The sequence below is a fragment of the Anolis sagrei genome, chromosome Y (assembly GCF_037176765.1).
Source record: "Anolis sagrei isolate rAnoSag1 chromosome Y, rAnoSag1.mat, whole genome shotgun sequence".
Taxonomy (NCBI): Eukaryota; Metazoa; Chordata; class Lepidosauria; order Squamata; family Dactyloidae; genus Anolis; species Anolis sagrei.
This window is the reverse complement of record NC_090035.1, coordinates 81374112-81387695: the sequence shown is the minus strand read 5'-3', so window position 1 is coordinate 81387695 and position 13584 is coordinate 81374112. Positions and strand designations below refer to the sequence as shown.

General features: G+C 45.2%; 1 protein-coding gene across 1 annotated transcript in view; it reads right to left on the bottom strand.

The window, feature by feature from the left end:
* Positions 1–11537: 11537 nt before the first annotated feature.
* LOC132780155 (very-long-chain 3-oxoacyl-CoA reductase-like) overlaps positions 11538–13584 on the bottom strand; it is a 28083-nt gene continuing 26036 nt past the window's right edge. The window contains exon 11 of the mRNA XM_067462147.1: positions 11538–11776. Within this exon, the coding sequence (XP_067318248.1) occupies positions 11681–11776 (96 nt within the window). The 3' untranslated portion in view covers positions 11538–11680. The remainder of the gene's footprint in view (positions 11777–13584) is intronic.

Below are 13584 nucleotides of genomic sequence, written 5' to 3'. Positions count from 1 at the left end.
TGAATCGTAATGTAATGAGGACGAATTCGCATTCACTGGACTAAATTTGGCACCATTAGCCGAACACTCAAATTGGAATACTGGTGGGGTTGGGGGGAAATTGATGTTGTCATTTGGGAGTTGTAGTTGCTGGAATTTATCGTTCACCTGCAATCAAAGAGCATTCTGAACTCCGCCAGCGATGGAATTTGGCCAACTTGGCACACAGAACTCCCATGACCAGCAGAAAACACTGGAAGGGTTTGGTGGGCATTGACCTTGAGTTTTGGAGTTGTAGTTCGCCTGCATCAAGAGAGCGCTGTGCACTCAAACAATGATGGACCTGGACTAAACTTGGCACAAATACTCAATATGCCCAAATATGAACACTGGTGGAGTTTGGGGAAAATAGATCTTGATATTTCATAGTTGCTGCTGGGATTTATAGCTCAACTACAATCAAAGAGCATTCTGAAACCCACCAATGACAGAATTGGGCCAAACTTCCCACATAGAATCCCCATGACCAACAGAAAATACTGTGTTTTCTGGTGGTCTTCAGTGACCCCTCTGATATTCCCTCATGACCCCTCCAGCAGTCAAGACCCTCAGGTTGAGAACCACTGCCGTAGAGCATTAAATGTGTGGAAGAGATGGCACGCTTCCGTCGTGCAAAGGGGGCTCTTGTGCACTCACCATTGTCAGAGCCGACGGGTTTCTCCGAAGTGAAGATGGGCAAAAAGAACAGAGAAATCCTCAAACGTCGTCGCTTTTGATCTTGGGCCTCCTTCTGATCTGTGAGCCGTGGGCAGGAAGTCTTCTGAGGTTTGCTTCTTCGGTCTGGTACACCAAAGAGGGAAGGAGCTAACCCTGGCATTGCACCCCAGCCCTAGACAACGAGCACCCTGAGACGTAAGAAGCCAAAGGAGTGCCTCTGCCCATGCGCAGAGTGCATTTCCCTTCTTTTGTTGGGGAGTTACAGTGCACCATCTCATCAAGGAATCCATGGAAAGAGCAGAGCTGCTTGGAATTCCTACAGAATTTGGTAGGAATTCTGCAAGGGCTAGGGTTACTCAACCTGGGGGTCAGGACCCCCAGGGGGGACTCACGAGGGGTGTCAGATGGGTCGCCAAAGACCATCAGAAAACATGTTGGCCATGGGGGTTCTGTGTGGGAAGTTTGGCCCAATTCTATCATTTGTGTGGTCCAGAATGCTCTTTGATTGTAGGTGAACTATAAATCCCAGTAACTACAACTCTCAAATGTCAAGGTCTATTTTCCCCCAAATTCTATCTTTGTTCATATTTGGGCATATTGAGTATTCGTGCCAAGTTTGGTCCAGATCCTTCATTGTTTGTGCACAGTGCTCTCCGGATGTAGGTGAACTACAACTCCAAAACTCAAGGTCAATGCCGACCAAATTGTTCCAGTATTTTCCATTGGTCGTGGGAGTTCTGTATGCCAATTTTTGTTCAATTCCATCATTGGTGGAGTTCAGAATGCTCTTTGATTGTAGGTGAACTATAAATCCCAAATGTCAAGGTCTATTTTCCCCAAACTCTATCTATGTTCACATTTGGGCATATGGAATAATAGTGCCAAGTTTGGTCCAGATCCATCATTGTTTGTGCACAGTGCTCTCCGGATGTAAGTGAACTACAACTCTAAAACTCAAGGTCAATGCCCATCAAATTGTTCCAGTATTTTCCATTGGTCGTGGGAGTTCTGTGTGCCAAGTTTTGTTCAATTCCATCGTTGGTGCAGTTCAGAATGCTCTTTGATTGTACGTGAACTATAAATCCCAGCAACAACAACTCCCAAATGTCAAGGTCTATTTTCCCCTAAACTTCATCTGTGTTCATATTTGGCATATGGAATATTCGTGCCAAATTTGGTCCAGATCCATCATTGTTTGTCCACAGCGCTCTCCGGATGTAGGTGAACTACAACTCCAAAACTCAAGATATATTTTTTGGGTTTTTTTTTCATGTCAGGAGCGACCTGAGAAACTGCAAGTCGCTTCTGGTGTGTGAATGCCCACCAAACCCTTCCAGTACTTTCTATTGGTCATGGGAGTTCTGTATGCCAAGTTTGGTTCAATTCCACTGTTGGTGGTGTTCAGAATGCTCTTTGATTGTAGGTGAACTATAAATCCCAGTAACTGCAACTCCCAAAGGTCAAGGTCTATTTCCCTCAAACTCCACCAGTGCACACACTTGGGCACATTGAGTATTTGTGCCAAGTTTGGTCTAGATCTATCATTGTTTTAAGTCCACAGTGCTCTCTGGATGTAGGTGAACTACAACTCCCAAACTCAAGGTCAATGCCCACCAAGCCCTTCCAGTATTTTCTGTTCGTCGTGGGAGTTCTGTGTGCCAAGTTTGGCCCAATTTTATTATTGGTGGAGTTCAGAATGCTCTTTGATTGTAGGTGAACTATAAATCCCAGCAACTACAACTCCCAAATGACAAAATCAATCTCCCCCAATGTGAGTGTATCGGGTATTTGTGCCAAATTTGGTCCAGTGAATGATAATACATCTTGCCTATCAGATATTTACATAGCGATTCATAACAAGAGATAAACGACAGTTGTGAAGTAGCAACGTAAATAATGTGATGGTTGGGGGTCAACACAACATGAGGGGTATTAAGGGGTCACGGCATTACGAAGGTTGAGAAACACGGTTCTTCCGTGTAGATGTTCCCATAAAGCTGGAGAGGTAGAGACGGAACACATATAAAAGGAAGCATTGTTATTTTTCAAATAGTACATCATCACATTATTATATTGTACAATGGATGTTCTCAAAGGGGAACTGGACAGATAAATAAATTCACAGAACTATAGAATTGGAAGGGTCCTCCAAAGGTCATCTAGTCTGGCCTCCCCCCAAAGGTCACCTAGTCTGTCCCCATTCCTGCCATACATGGCTTAACCCTATTCTGACCTGCGACCAAAGGGTTTTTGTTTGTGTATTTCCACCTATTCTCTATTTGAGTTTATTCGATGCTTAGACAAAGCAAATAGATAAATACATGAACACCAGATTATTAAATCATATATATATATATATATATATATATATATATATATATATATGCTCTGTGCATAATGAGTACCTTACAAACAAAAGAACCATGAACGAAATCACAAATTTGGCAACAAAACGTCTCACAACACAAGGAGTGATCATCACTCAAAACATTATGATTTTGTCATTTGGGAGGTGTACTTGCTGGGACTTATAGTTCACCTACAATCAAAGAGCACTCTGAACTCCTCCAACGATGGAATTGAACCAAACTTGGCACACAGAACTCTCACGACCAACAGAAAATACTAGAAGGGTTTGGTGGGCATTGACCTTGAGTTTGGGAGTTGTAGTTCACCTACATCCAGAGAGCACTGTGGACTCAAACAATGATGGATCTGGACCAAACTTGGCACAAGCACTCAATACGCCAAAATATGAACACAGATGGAGTTTGGGGGAAATAGACCTTGACATTTGGGAGTTGTAGTCACTGAGATACACAGTTCACCTACAATCAAAGAGCATTCTGAACCCCACAAACGACAGAATTGGGGCAAACTTCCCACATATAACCCTCATGACCATCAGAAAGTACTTAAGGCCATCCAGTCCAACTCCCTTCATCAGGGCAAGAAAACATAATCAAAGCCCTCCTGACAGAGAGCCATCCAGCCATAGATATACACAGACAGACAGACAGATAGATAGATACATAGATAGATAGATAGATAGATAGGTAGATAGATAGATAGATGGATGGATGGATGGATAGATAGGGAGCTGTAGTTGCTGGAATTTGTAGTTCACCTACAATCAAATAGCATGATAGAATTGAAACAACTGGGGCATACAGGACTTCCATGACCAACAGAAAACGCTAGAAGGGTTTGGTGAGCATTGACCTTGAGTTTGGGAGTTGTAGTTCACTTATATTCAGAGAGCACTGTGGACTCAAACAATGATGGATCTGGACCAAACTCTACACGAATACTCAATATGCCCAAATATGAACACTGGCTGAGTTTGGGGAAAATAGAATATTGACATTTGGGAGTTGTAGTTGCTGGGATTTATAGTTCACGTACAATCAAAGAGCACTCTGAACTCCTCCAACGATGGAATTGAACCAAACTTGGCACACAGAACTCTCACGACCAACACAAAATACTAGAAGGGTTTGGTGGGCATTGACCTTGAGTTTGGGAGTTGTAGTTCACTTATATTCAGAGAGCACTGTGGACTCAAACAATGATGGATCTGGACCAAACTCTGCACGAATACTCAATATGCCCAAATGTGAACACTGGCTGAGTTTGGGGAAAATAGAATATTGACATTTGGGAGTTGTAGTTGCTGGGATTTATAGTTCACGTACAATCACAGAGCATTCTGAACCCCACGAATGACAGAATTGGGGCAAACCTCCCGCACAGAACTCCCAAGACCAACAGAAAATACTCAAGGCCACCCAGTCCAACTCCCTTCACCAGGGCAAGGAAACGTAATCAAAGCCCTCCTGACAGAGAGCCATCCAGCCAGAGATATAGATAGATAGATATGATTCACACATAGAGAGATATAGTATCATGGATTTGAAAGGAACCCTTAAAGAAGGACTAAGATACGTTGCATGTTCCAGAGTAGGCAAACCAGACACTCTCCTCATCAACACTGACAAAGAAACAGCAAGAAATACTGTTTACTCACAAGCAGAAAGAAATTACAAATATTAGAAACCAACACTTTCTCATTAATTATTTTCCAGATCAACAGACTGGGCCACAGCAACGCCTGGCAGGGGACGGCTAGTACACAATAAAATCCTGTAAATCATTAAAATGCTAAGATCAAGTGTAGTATCTGTTCTTATCCGTCTTGTTTGTGAGACGGTTGTTGACTCCGTTGCTCTGGAAGGCCTTCTTATCGCTCCATCTTCGCACCTGTCTGCATCTGATTGAACTCGATTCTTCTTTGCGTTCATAGAGGATCGACACATGGAGGTTTCGTTTTCACACTTTTATGTTGTGAAAACGGGCAAGGTTTTTTTTTTTCTCTTCTGCTTTCTCTGCCTTGCGGTCTCCTGATTTTTGCCACTTCGCACTTTGCTTACTTAGCAAACAGGTAAAAGCAAGCCCAAAAATAATAATAATTCAAGATGATCTATTACTTTGAACCCAGTGAATAGAAGTGAAGGAACATTCCTTTTTTTAAAAGAGAGCAAAACATATAGGTTTAATTTTGTGGTTTTCCAAGCAGCGGCCAAATCTGTGGATACAGACTCCATGGATACCAAACCCATGGATACTATATCCGTGGATACTGAATCTGTGGATACTGAATCCATGGATACAGAATCTATGGATATCAAATTCGTGGATACTAAATCCGTGGATACTAAATCAGTGGATACCGAATCTGTGGATACTGAATCCGTGGATACCAAATCCATGGATAGCAAATTCGTGGATATTAAATTCATGGATACTAAATCCTTGGATACTGAATTTGTGGATACTGAATCTGTGGATACCGAATCTATGGATATCAAATTCATGGATATTAAATCAGTGTATACCGAATCTGTGGATACTGAATCCATGGATACCGAATCTATGGATATCAAATTCGTAGATACTAAATTTATGGATACTAAATCCTTGGTTACCAAATCTGTGGATACTGAATCCGTGGATACCGAATCTATGGATATCAAATTCGTGGATACTAAATCAGTGCATAGTAAATCAGTGGATACCGAATCTGTGGATACTGAACCCATGGATACCGAATCTATGGATATCAAATTCGTAGATACTAAATTCATGGATACTAAATCCTTGGTTACCGAATCTGTGGATACTGAATCCATGGATACTGAATCTATGGATATCAAATTCGTGGATACTAAATTCATGGATACCAAATCTGTGGATATATAATCCGTGAATATCGAATCTATGGATATATAATCCGTGAATATCGAATCTGTGGATATCGAATCCGTGGATACCGAATCCATGGATACCAAATCTGTGGACATATAATCCATGGATATAAAATCTGTGGATATCGAATCCGTGGATACCGAATTCATGGATACAAATTCGTGGATACTAAATCCATGGATACCAAATCTGTGGATATATAATCCATTGATATTGAATCTGTGGATATCGAATCCGTGGATACTACATCCATAGATACCAAATCTGTGGATATCGAATCTGTGGATATCAAATCTGTGGATAAGGAGGCCTGGCTGTAGATAGGAAGGCAGATAAACAGATGGAGGCCTTCCTGTCGAGTCAAAGAGTGCCAAACTACAACTCCCAGTATTCCGTTGTATTCAACCATTGAGATTTAAAAGTCAAACCACATTCGTTGTACTGTGTGGATGTGCCCTTAGTGAAACTACAACTCTCAGGATTCCATAGCATAATTGAGCCATGGCATGGCCAAACTGCATTCATTTCTCTCTGTGTGTCCATTCACTTCCTGACGAATAAATGAGTAAAATTGGACCTACCATGAGGCTCATCCAGGACGAGGTTAGTCCACTTTGCTGCTGCAAAACGGGCAAGAGCACCAACCCAAGGCGATGTTTGGAGCCCCCTTTTTGGTGCCAGCTTCAGGCCGAACGTGTCCAAAACGTGAGACCCCCCCCCCCCTTAAAATAACCAATCACCGCACCCTAATGTGGCCACCGATGCCAACACAGAAGAGGAACAGGGACCCGAAAGTCCCAACTTCCCCACTGACAATAAACACAAAAGGTGGGGCCCCAGAACCTACCCACTCCGTGGAAGACAAAGGAGGAACTTTGCAGTATGTTTTGGGGAAGAGGATGGAGAACTGCAAATCCCACTCTCTCGCCCTATTGAAATGAAGGACCTCTGGTACCATCACCAGGGGCTTTGAGGGAAGGGGCAGCATTTATTTCTGACTCTTCGTGACCTCATGGACCAGCCCACGCCAGAGCTCCCTGTCGGCCGTCACCACCCCCAGCTCCTTCAAGGTCAGTCCAGTCGCTTCAAGGATGCCATCCATCCAACTTGCCCTTGGTCGGCCCCTCTTCCTTTTGTCCTTCCACTTTCCCCAGCATCATTCCCTTCTCTAGGCTTTGCTGTCTCCTCAGAGCTCCCTGTCGGCCGTCACCACCCCCAGCTCCTTCAAGGTCATTCCAGTCACTTCAAGGATGCCGTCCATCCACCTTGCCCTTGGTCGGCCCCTCTTCCTTTTGCCTTCCACTTTCCCCAGCATCATTCCCTTCTCTAGGCTTTGCTGTCTCCTCAGAGCTCCCTGTCGGCCGTCACCACCCCCAGCTCCTTCAAGGTCAGTCCAGTCACTTCAAGGATTCCATCCCTCCACCTTAGCCGGCCCCTCTTCCTTTTGCCTTCCACTTTCCCCAGCATCATTCCCTTCTCTAGGCTTGGCTGTCTCCTCATGATGTGGCCAAAGGACTTCCACTTTGTCTCTAGTCTCCTTCCCTCCAATGAGCAGCCGGGCTTTCTTTCCTGGAGGATGGACTGGTTGGATCTTCTCGCAGTCCAAGGCACTCTCAGAACTTTCCTCCAGCACCATAGTTCCAAAGCATCTCTCTTCCTTGGCTCAGCCTTCCCGAAGGTCCAGCTCTCACTTCCGTAGATGTGACTACAGGGAAGACCATGGCTTTGACTAGGCAATGGATCTTGGTTGCCAGTCTGATGTCTCTGCTCTTGACTATTTTATCGAGACTGGACCTTGCTCTCCTCCCAAGAAGGAAGCGTCTTCTGATGTCCTGGCCACAGTCTGCGTCTGCAGTCATCTTTGCACCTAGAAATACAAACCCTGTCACGGCCTCCACATTTTCTCCCTCTATTTCCCAGTTGTCAATCATTCTTGTTGCCATCATCTTGGTTTTTTTGACGTTTAGCTGCAACCCGGCTTTTGCGCTTTTTTCTTTCACCTTGATGAGAAGGCTCCTCAGCTCCTCCTCGCTTTCGGCCATCAGAGTGGTGTCATCTGCATATCTGAGGTTGTGAATGTTTCTTCCAGCCATTTTCACCCCAGCTTTGCATTCATCCAGCCCCGCACATCCTCGCATGATGTGTTCTGCATACAAGTTAAAAAGGTTGGGTGAGAGTATGCAGCCTTGCCGGACGCCTTTCCCAATCTTGAACCCATCTGTTGTTCCGTGGTCAGTTCTGACTGTTGCTCCTTGGTCCTTGTACAGATTCCTCAGGAGAGAGGGAAGGGGGCTTGGGATGCCCATCCCACCAAGAACTTGCCACTTTCTAGATGACATCAATTACCTGGACCAGTCACAGTGTGGTTTCAGGCCTGGTCAGGGTACCGAGACAGCCTTGGTCGCCTTGGTGAATGACCTCCGTAGAGAGCTGGACAGGGGGAGTGTGACTCTGTTGGTTCTCTTGGACATCTCAGCGGCTTTCAATACCATCAATCATGGTATCCTTCTGGGACAACGCTCTGGGATGGGTCTCGGGGGTACGGTTTTGTCGTGGCTCCGATCTTTCCTGGAGGGTCGGTCCCAGATGGTGAAGCTGGGAGATGCCTGCTCGGACCCCTGGCCTTTGACCTGTGGGGTCCCGCAAGGCTCTATTCTATCTCCCATGCTTTTTAGCATCTACATGAAACCGCTGGGAGAGGTCATCCGGAGTTTTGGAGTTAGGTGCCATCTCTACGCAGATGACACACAACTCTACTACTCGTTTCCACCTAATTCCAAGGAAACCCCTCGAGTGCTGGACGAGTGCCTGGCCGCTGTGTCTATCTGGATGAAGAGGAACAAGCTGAAGATCAATCCCGACAAGACAGAGGTCCTCCTGGTCGATCGTAAACCAGATCGGGGTATAGGGTGGCAACCTGTGCTGGACAGGGTTACACTCCCCCTGAAGCCACAGGTCTGCAGTTTGGGAGTCCTCTTGGATTCATCACTTACGCTTGAGGCTCAGGCGTCGGCGGTGTCCGGGAGGGCTTTTGCACAATTGAGACTCGTGCGCCAACTGCAACCTTACCTCGTAAAGGCTGATCTGGCCGGGGTGCTCCATGCCTTGGTCACCTCTAGATTGGACTACTGCAATGCGCTCTACGTGGGGCTGCCCTTGAAAACGGCTCAGAAATTTCAGTTAGTCCAATGGGCAGCAGCCAGGATGTTAACTGGTGCTCCTTACAGGGAGTGGTCAACCCTCCTGTTCAAGGAGCTCCATTGGCTGCCGTTCATTTTCCGGTCCCAATTCAAGGTGCAGGTGCTCACCTACAAAGCCCTAAACGGTTTGGGACCTGCCTACCTATGTGACCGCATCTCCGTTTATGAGCTTCAAAGCAGAGGGGCGGTTCACGGAACCAATTCTTCGGCTTTAAGTGCCTTCTGCTGGGCTGACTTTCTCAGTTCAGGCATCGTTTCAGATTGATGAAGACCTTGGCAGTTCTCCCGGTTTCCCTGGCCATGGTCTTGAAAGATTTCTAGGATATCAAGCACGGTTAGTGGATTGCTAACAGGTTCCAGTATTTCACAGTGAGGCTTTTGGTTTTGCTTTGTCCATTTAAATTCATGTTTGCTGATTTTGCTGTGGCTTTTGACTTTCATTTTTCCTTTATTTTGTAACCATTTTTCTTCAATAAAAAAGGATTGTTTTTCACAGTCAAGTGTGGTGGATAGTTATCTTAGGGCCTCGTTCCCTGCTCTGGATTGCAACAAATCCTTTCAAAATCGAAACGCCAGCGCCCCCTATAAACGAAACGAGTTTAGAACCATTTTTTGTCTTGATCACCCAAGCCCAAGAGTTGGAAGAGACCTCATCCAGCCCAACCCCATTCTGCCAAGAAGCAGGAATATTGCATTCAAATCACCCTCGACAGATGGCCATCCGGCCTCTGTTTAAAAGCTTCCAAAGAAGGAGCCTCCACCACACTCCCTACGGGGCAGAGAGTTCCACTGCTGAACGGCTCTCACAGTCAGGAAGTTCTTCCTCATGAAATTGGATCAAAAAGTAATTTAATCCGAATTAATTACGATTTTAGAAGCTTACGAACGAACTTACCCAAGCCTAGTAGCTATGGTTTTCTGTTGGCAAGGTGCACTTTATCCCACTATCCACTTAATTTTATTTATTTATTTTATTTATTTATCGTGTCATCCGCAACCGGAACATTGTATTACATTTCTAATAGAACAAAACAAACAAACAGATTTAAAAAACCTACAAATTTTGCAAACTTGGTAGTTGATTAAATGTCCTTTGACCAGTATCTGGCCCCTTGGAGTGCCTCTGGTGTTGCCGCAAGGAGGTCCTCCATTGTGCATGTGGCAGGGCTCAGGTTGCATTGCAGCAGGTGGTCAGTGGTTTGCTCTTCTCCACACTCGCATGTCGTGGACTCCACTGTGTGGCCCCATTTCTTAAGATTGGCTCTGCATCTCATGGTGGTGCCAGAGCGCAGTCTGTTCAGTGCCTTCCAAGTCGCCCAGTCTTCTGTGTGCCCAGGGGGGAGTCTCTCATCTGGTATCACCCACGGATTGAGGTGCTGGGTTTGAGCCTGCCACTTTTGGACTCTCGCTTGCTGAGGTGTTCCAGCGAATGTCTCTGTAGATCTTAAAAAACTATTTCTTGATTTGAGTCGTTGACGTGCTGGCTGATACCCAAACAGGGGATGGGCTGGAGATATCACTGCCTTGGTCCTTTCACTATTGGCTGCTACTTCCCGGCGGATGTCAGGTGGTGCAATACTGGCTAAGCAGTGTAATTTCTCCAGTGGTGTAGGGCGCAGACACCCTGTGATAATGCGACATGTCTCATTAAGAGCCACATCCACTGTTTTAGTGTGGTGAGATGTGTTCCACACTGGGCATGCGTACTCAGCAGCAGAGTAGCATAGCGCAAGGGCAGATGTCTTCACTGTGTCTGGTTGTGATCCCCAGGTTGTGCCAGTCAGCTTTCGTATGATGTTGTTTCTAGCGCCCACTTTTTGCTTGATGTTCAGGCAGTGCTTCTTGTAGGTCAGAGCACGATCCAGAGTGACTCCCAGGTACTTGGGTGCACTGCAATGCTCCAGTGGGATTCCTTCCTTCCCAGGTAATAATCCTCAGAGCTCAGGATGCTTGTCTGTTCTTAAGGTGAAAGGCACATGTCTGTGTTTTAGATGGATTAGGGATCAGCTGGTTTTCCCATTGATATCCAATTGATATGACAATAATGTAATACATAAAATAGGATCAGATGGCGAGGAAAGAGGTCGTAATATGGAGGAAGCAACACCAGCAGTTTAAGCTATGTAGATGACATTGAGTTAATTGTAGAAGATCCCTCATGTTCAGAAGGTTTGTGAAGCGAAAGTGGAAAGACACTTCTTGGTTCTGATACATTTTGAAATTGAGAAGAAATCTGTTCAAATTGGGACTAAAACGTTGCAGCCGGTGTCAGGAATCTCCAAAAACGATTCAGGGACAACAGAAGCAGAATTTGGATATTAAAAGGGGGGACACACAACCACACTGAACTATAGCAGGAAACAACATATTTTCACCCATAGTGCATAATGAGGAATTTATTAAATTGTGACACAACCATCATTTTAATAACATAGGCATTTTTGGAACCAACTGCTCCGCATGGTCCTGGTCCTGGTCCAGCTCCGTTCCACAAGAACCATCAGGAAGGTGAAATTGCGTTATTTGAAAAGGGACTTCATCGCAGACCGATACATCAATTGGCCATAGGATGTGGACAGCAATGATGTTGGCATGAACCACTCCACCATGGCAGACTGAAACAAAAGCCATAGAGAGAGGAAAGTTAAGCATTATCACTTTTGGAAAAGTTTGGCAGAGGCAAGGTCACCAGCAGAGTGGCTTAAGGCACATCTACACTGTATTGTCGAAGGCTTTCATGGCCGGAATCACTGGGTTGTTGTAGGTTTTTTCGGGCTATATGGCCATGTTCTAGAGGCATTCTCTCCTGACGTTTCGCCTGCATCTATGCCAAGCATCCTCAGAGGTAGCGAGGTCTGTTGGAACTAGGAAAAAGGTTTATACATCTGTGGAATGACCAGGGTGAGACAAAGGACTCTTGTCTGCTGGAGCTAGGTGTGAATGTTTCAACTGACCACCTTGATTAGCCTATAATAGCCTGACTGTGCCTAGAGCAATCTTTTGTTGAGAGGTGATTAGATGTTGTATGCTCCCACAGAAGTTCAGGAAGCAAGAAGCCATCTTGTTCCCTTCTGCTTCAGGATAAGCCTTGTCTTAGAGGGCACTAGAAATCTGAGTAAGTAGGTTCTTGTGGGTTTTTTCGGGCTATATGGCCATGTTCTAGAGGCATTTCTCCTGACGTTTCGCCTGCATCTATGGCAAGCATCCTCAGAGGTAGTGAGGATGCTTGCCATAGATGCTACCTCTGAGAATGCTTGCCATAGATACAGGTGAAACGTCAGGAGAAATGCCTCTAGAACATGGCCCTACAGCCCGAAAAAACCCACAAGAACCTAGTGATTCCAGCCATGAAAGCCTTCGACAATACATTAATCTGAGTAAGTGTTTAAAATAAACTGCTTTGAGTGTTGATTTGTTTGCTGCTTTGAGTGTTAGCTGCTTTGAGTGTTGCTTTGTTAGAGGGCACTAGAAATCTGAGTAAGTGTTTAAAATTAGCTGCTTTGAGTGTTGATTTGTTTGCTGCTTTGAGTGTTAGCTGCTTTGAGTGTTGCTTTGTTAGAGGGCACTAGAAATCTGAGTGTTTAAAATTAGCTGCTTGAGTGTTGCTTTGTTTGAGAGGCGGGGCGAGGCTACATTTTTTTTAGCCAGCAGTGCAGGCCAGCAATTAGTGGCCCATTGTTTTCTGCTTCCTTGGAGATTAGGACGTGGAACAATGGCTTCAAACTACAAGAGAGGAGATTCCATCTGAACATGAGGAAGAACTTCCTGACTGTGAGAGCCGTTCAGCAGTGGAACTCTCTGCCCCGGAGGGAGTGTGGTGGAGGCTCCTTCTTTGGAAGCTTTTAAACAGGGACTGGATGGCCATCTGTCAGGGGTGATTTGAATGCAATGTTCCTGCTTCTTGGCAGAATGGGGTTGGACTGGATGGCCCATGAGGTCTCTTCCAACTCTTTGATTCTATGATTCTGCGATTCTATGATTCTATGTCTTTGTTTGTTTCCTGCACAGATTCTTTTTGCACCGTCTGCCAAGGCTTTAATGGTGCACAACAACAGAGAGGAAACAAACAAGGACGTCTAATCACCTCTCAACAAAAGATTGTTCTAGGCACTGCCAGACCTTTATATGCTAATCAAGGTGGTCAGTTGAAACATTCCCACCTAGCTCCAGCAGACAAGAGTCCTTTGTCCACAGATATATAAACCCTTTTTCCTAGTTCCAACAAACCTCACTACCTCTGAGGATGCTTGCCACAGATGCAGACGAAACGTCAGGATAGAATGCCTCTGGACCATGGCCATATAGTCCGAAAAACCTACAACAACCCACACATCTACACTGCTTGACACTATTTCTGTATGTAGATGACATGGTCCTTCTCTCATATATTAATTTTAGTTCGACTTCTCTACTCAGCAAAAAA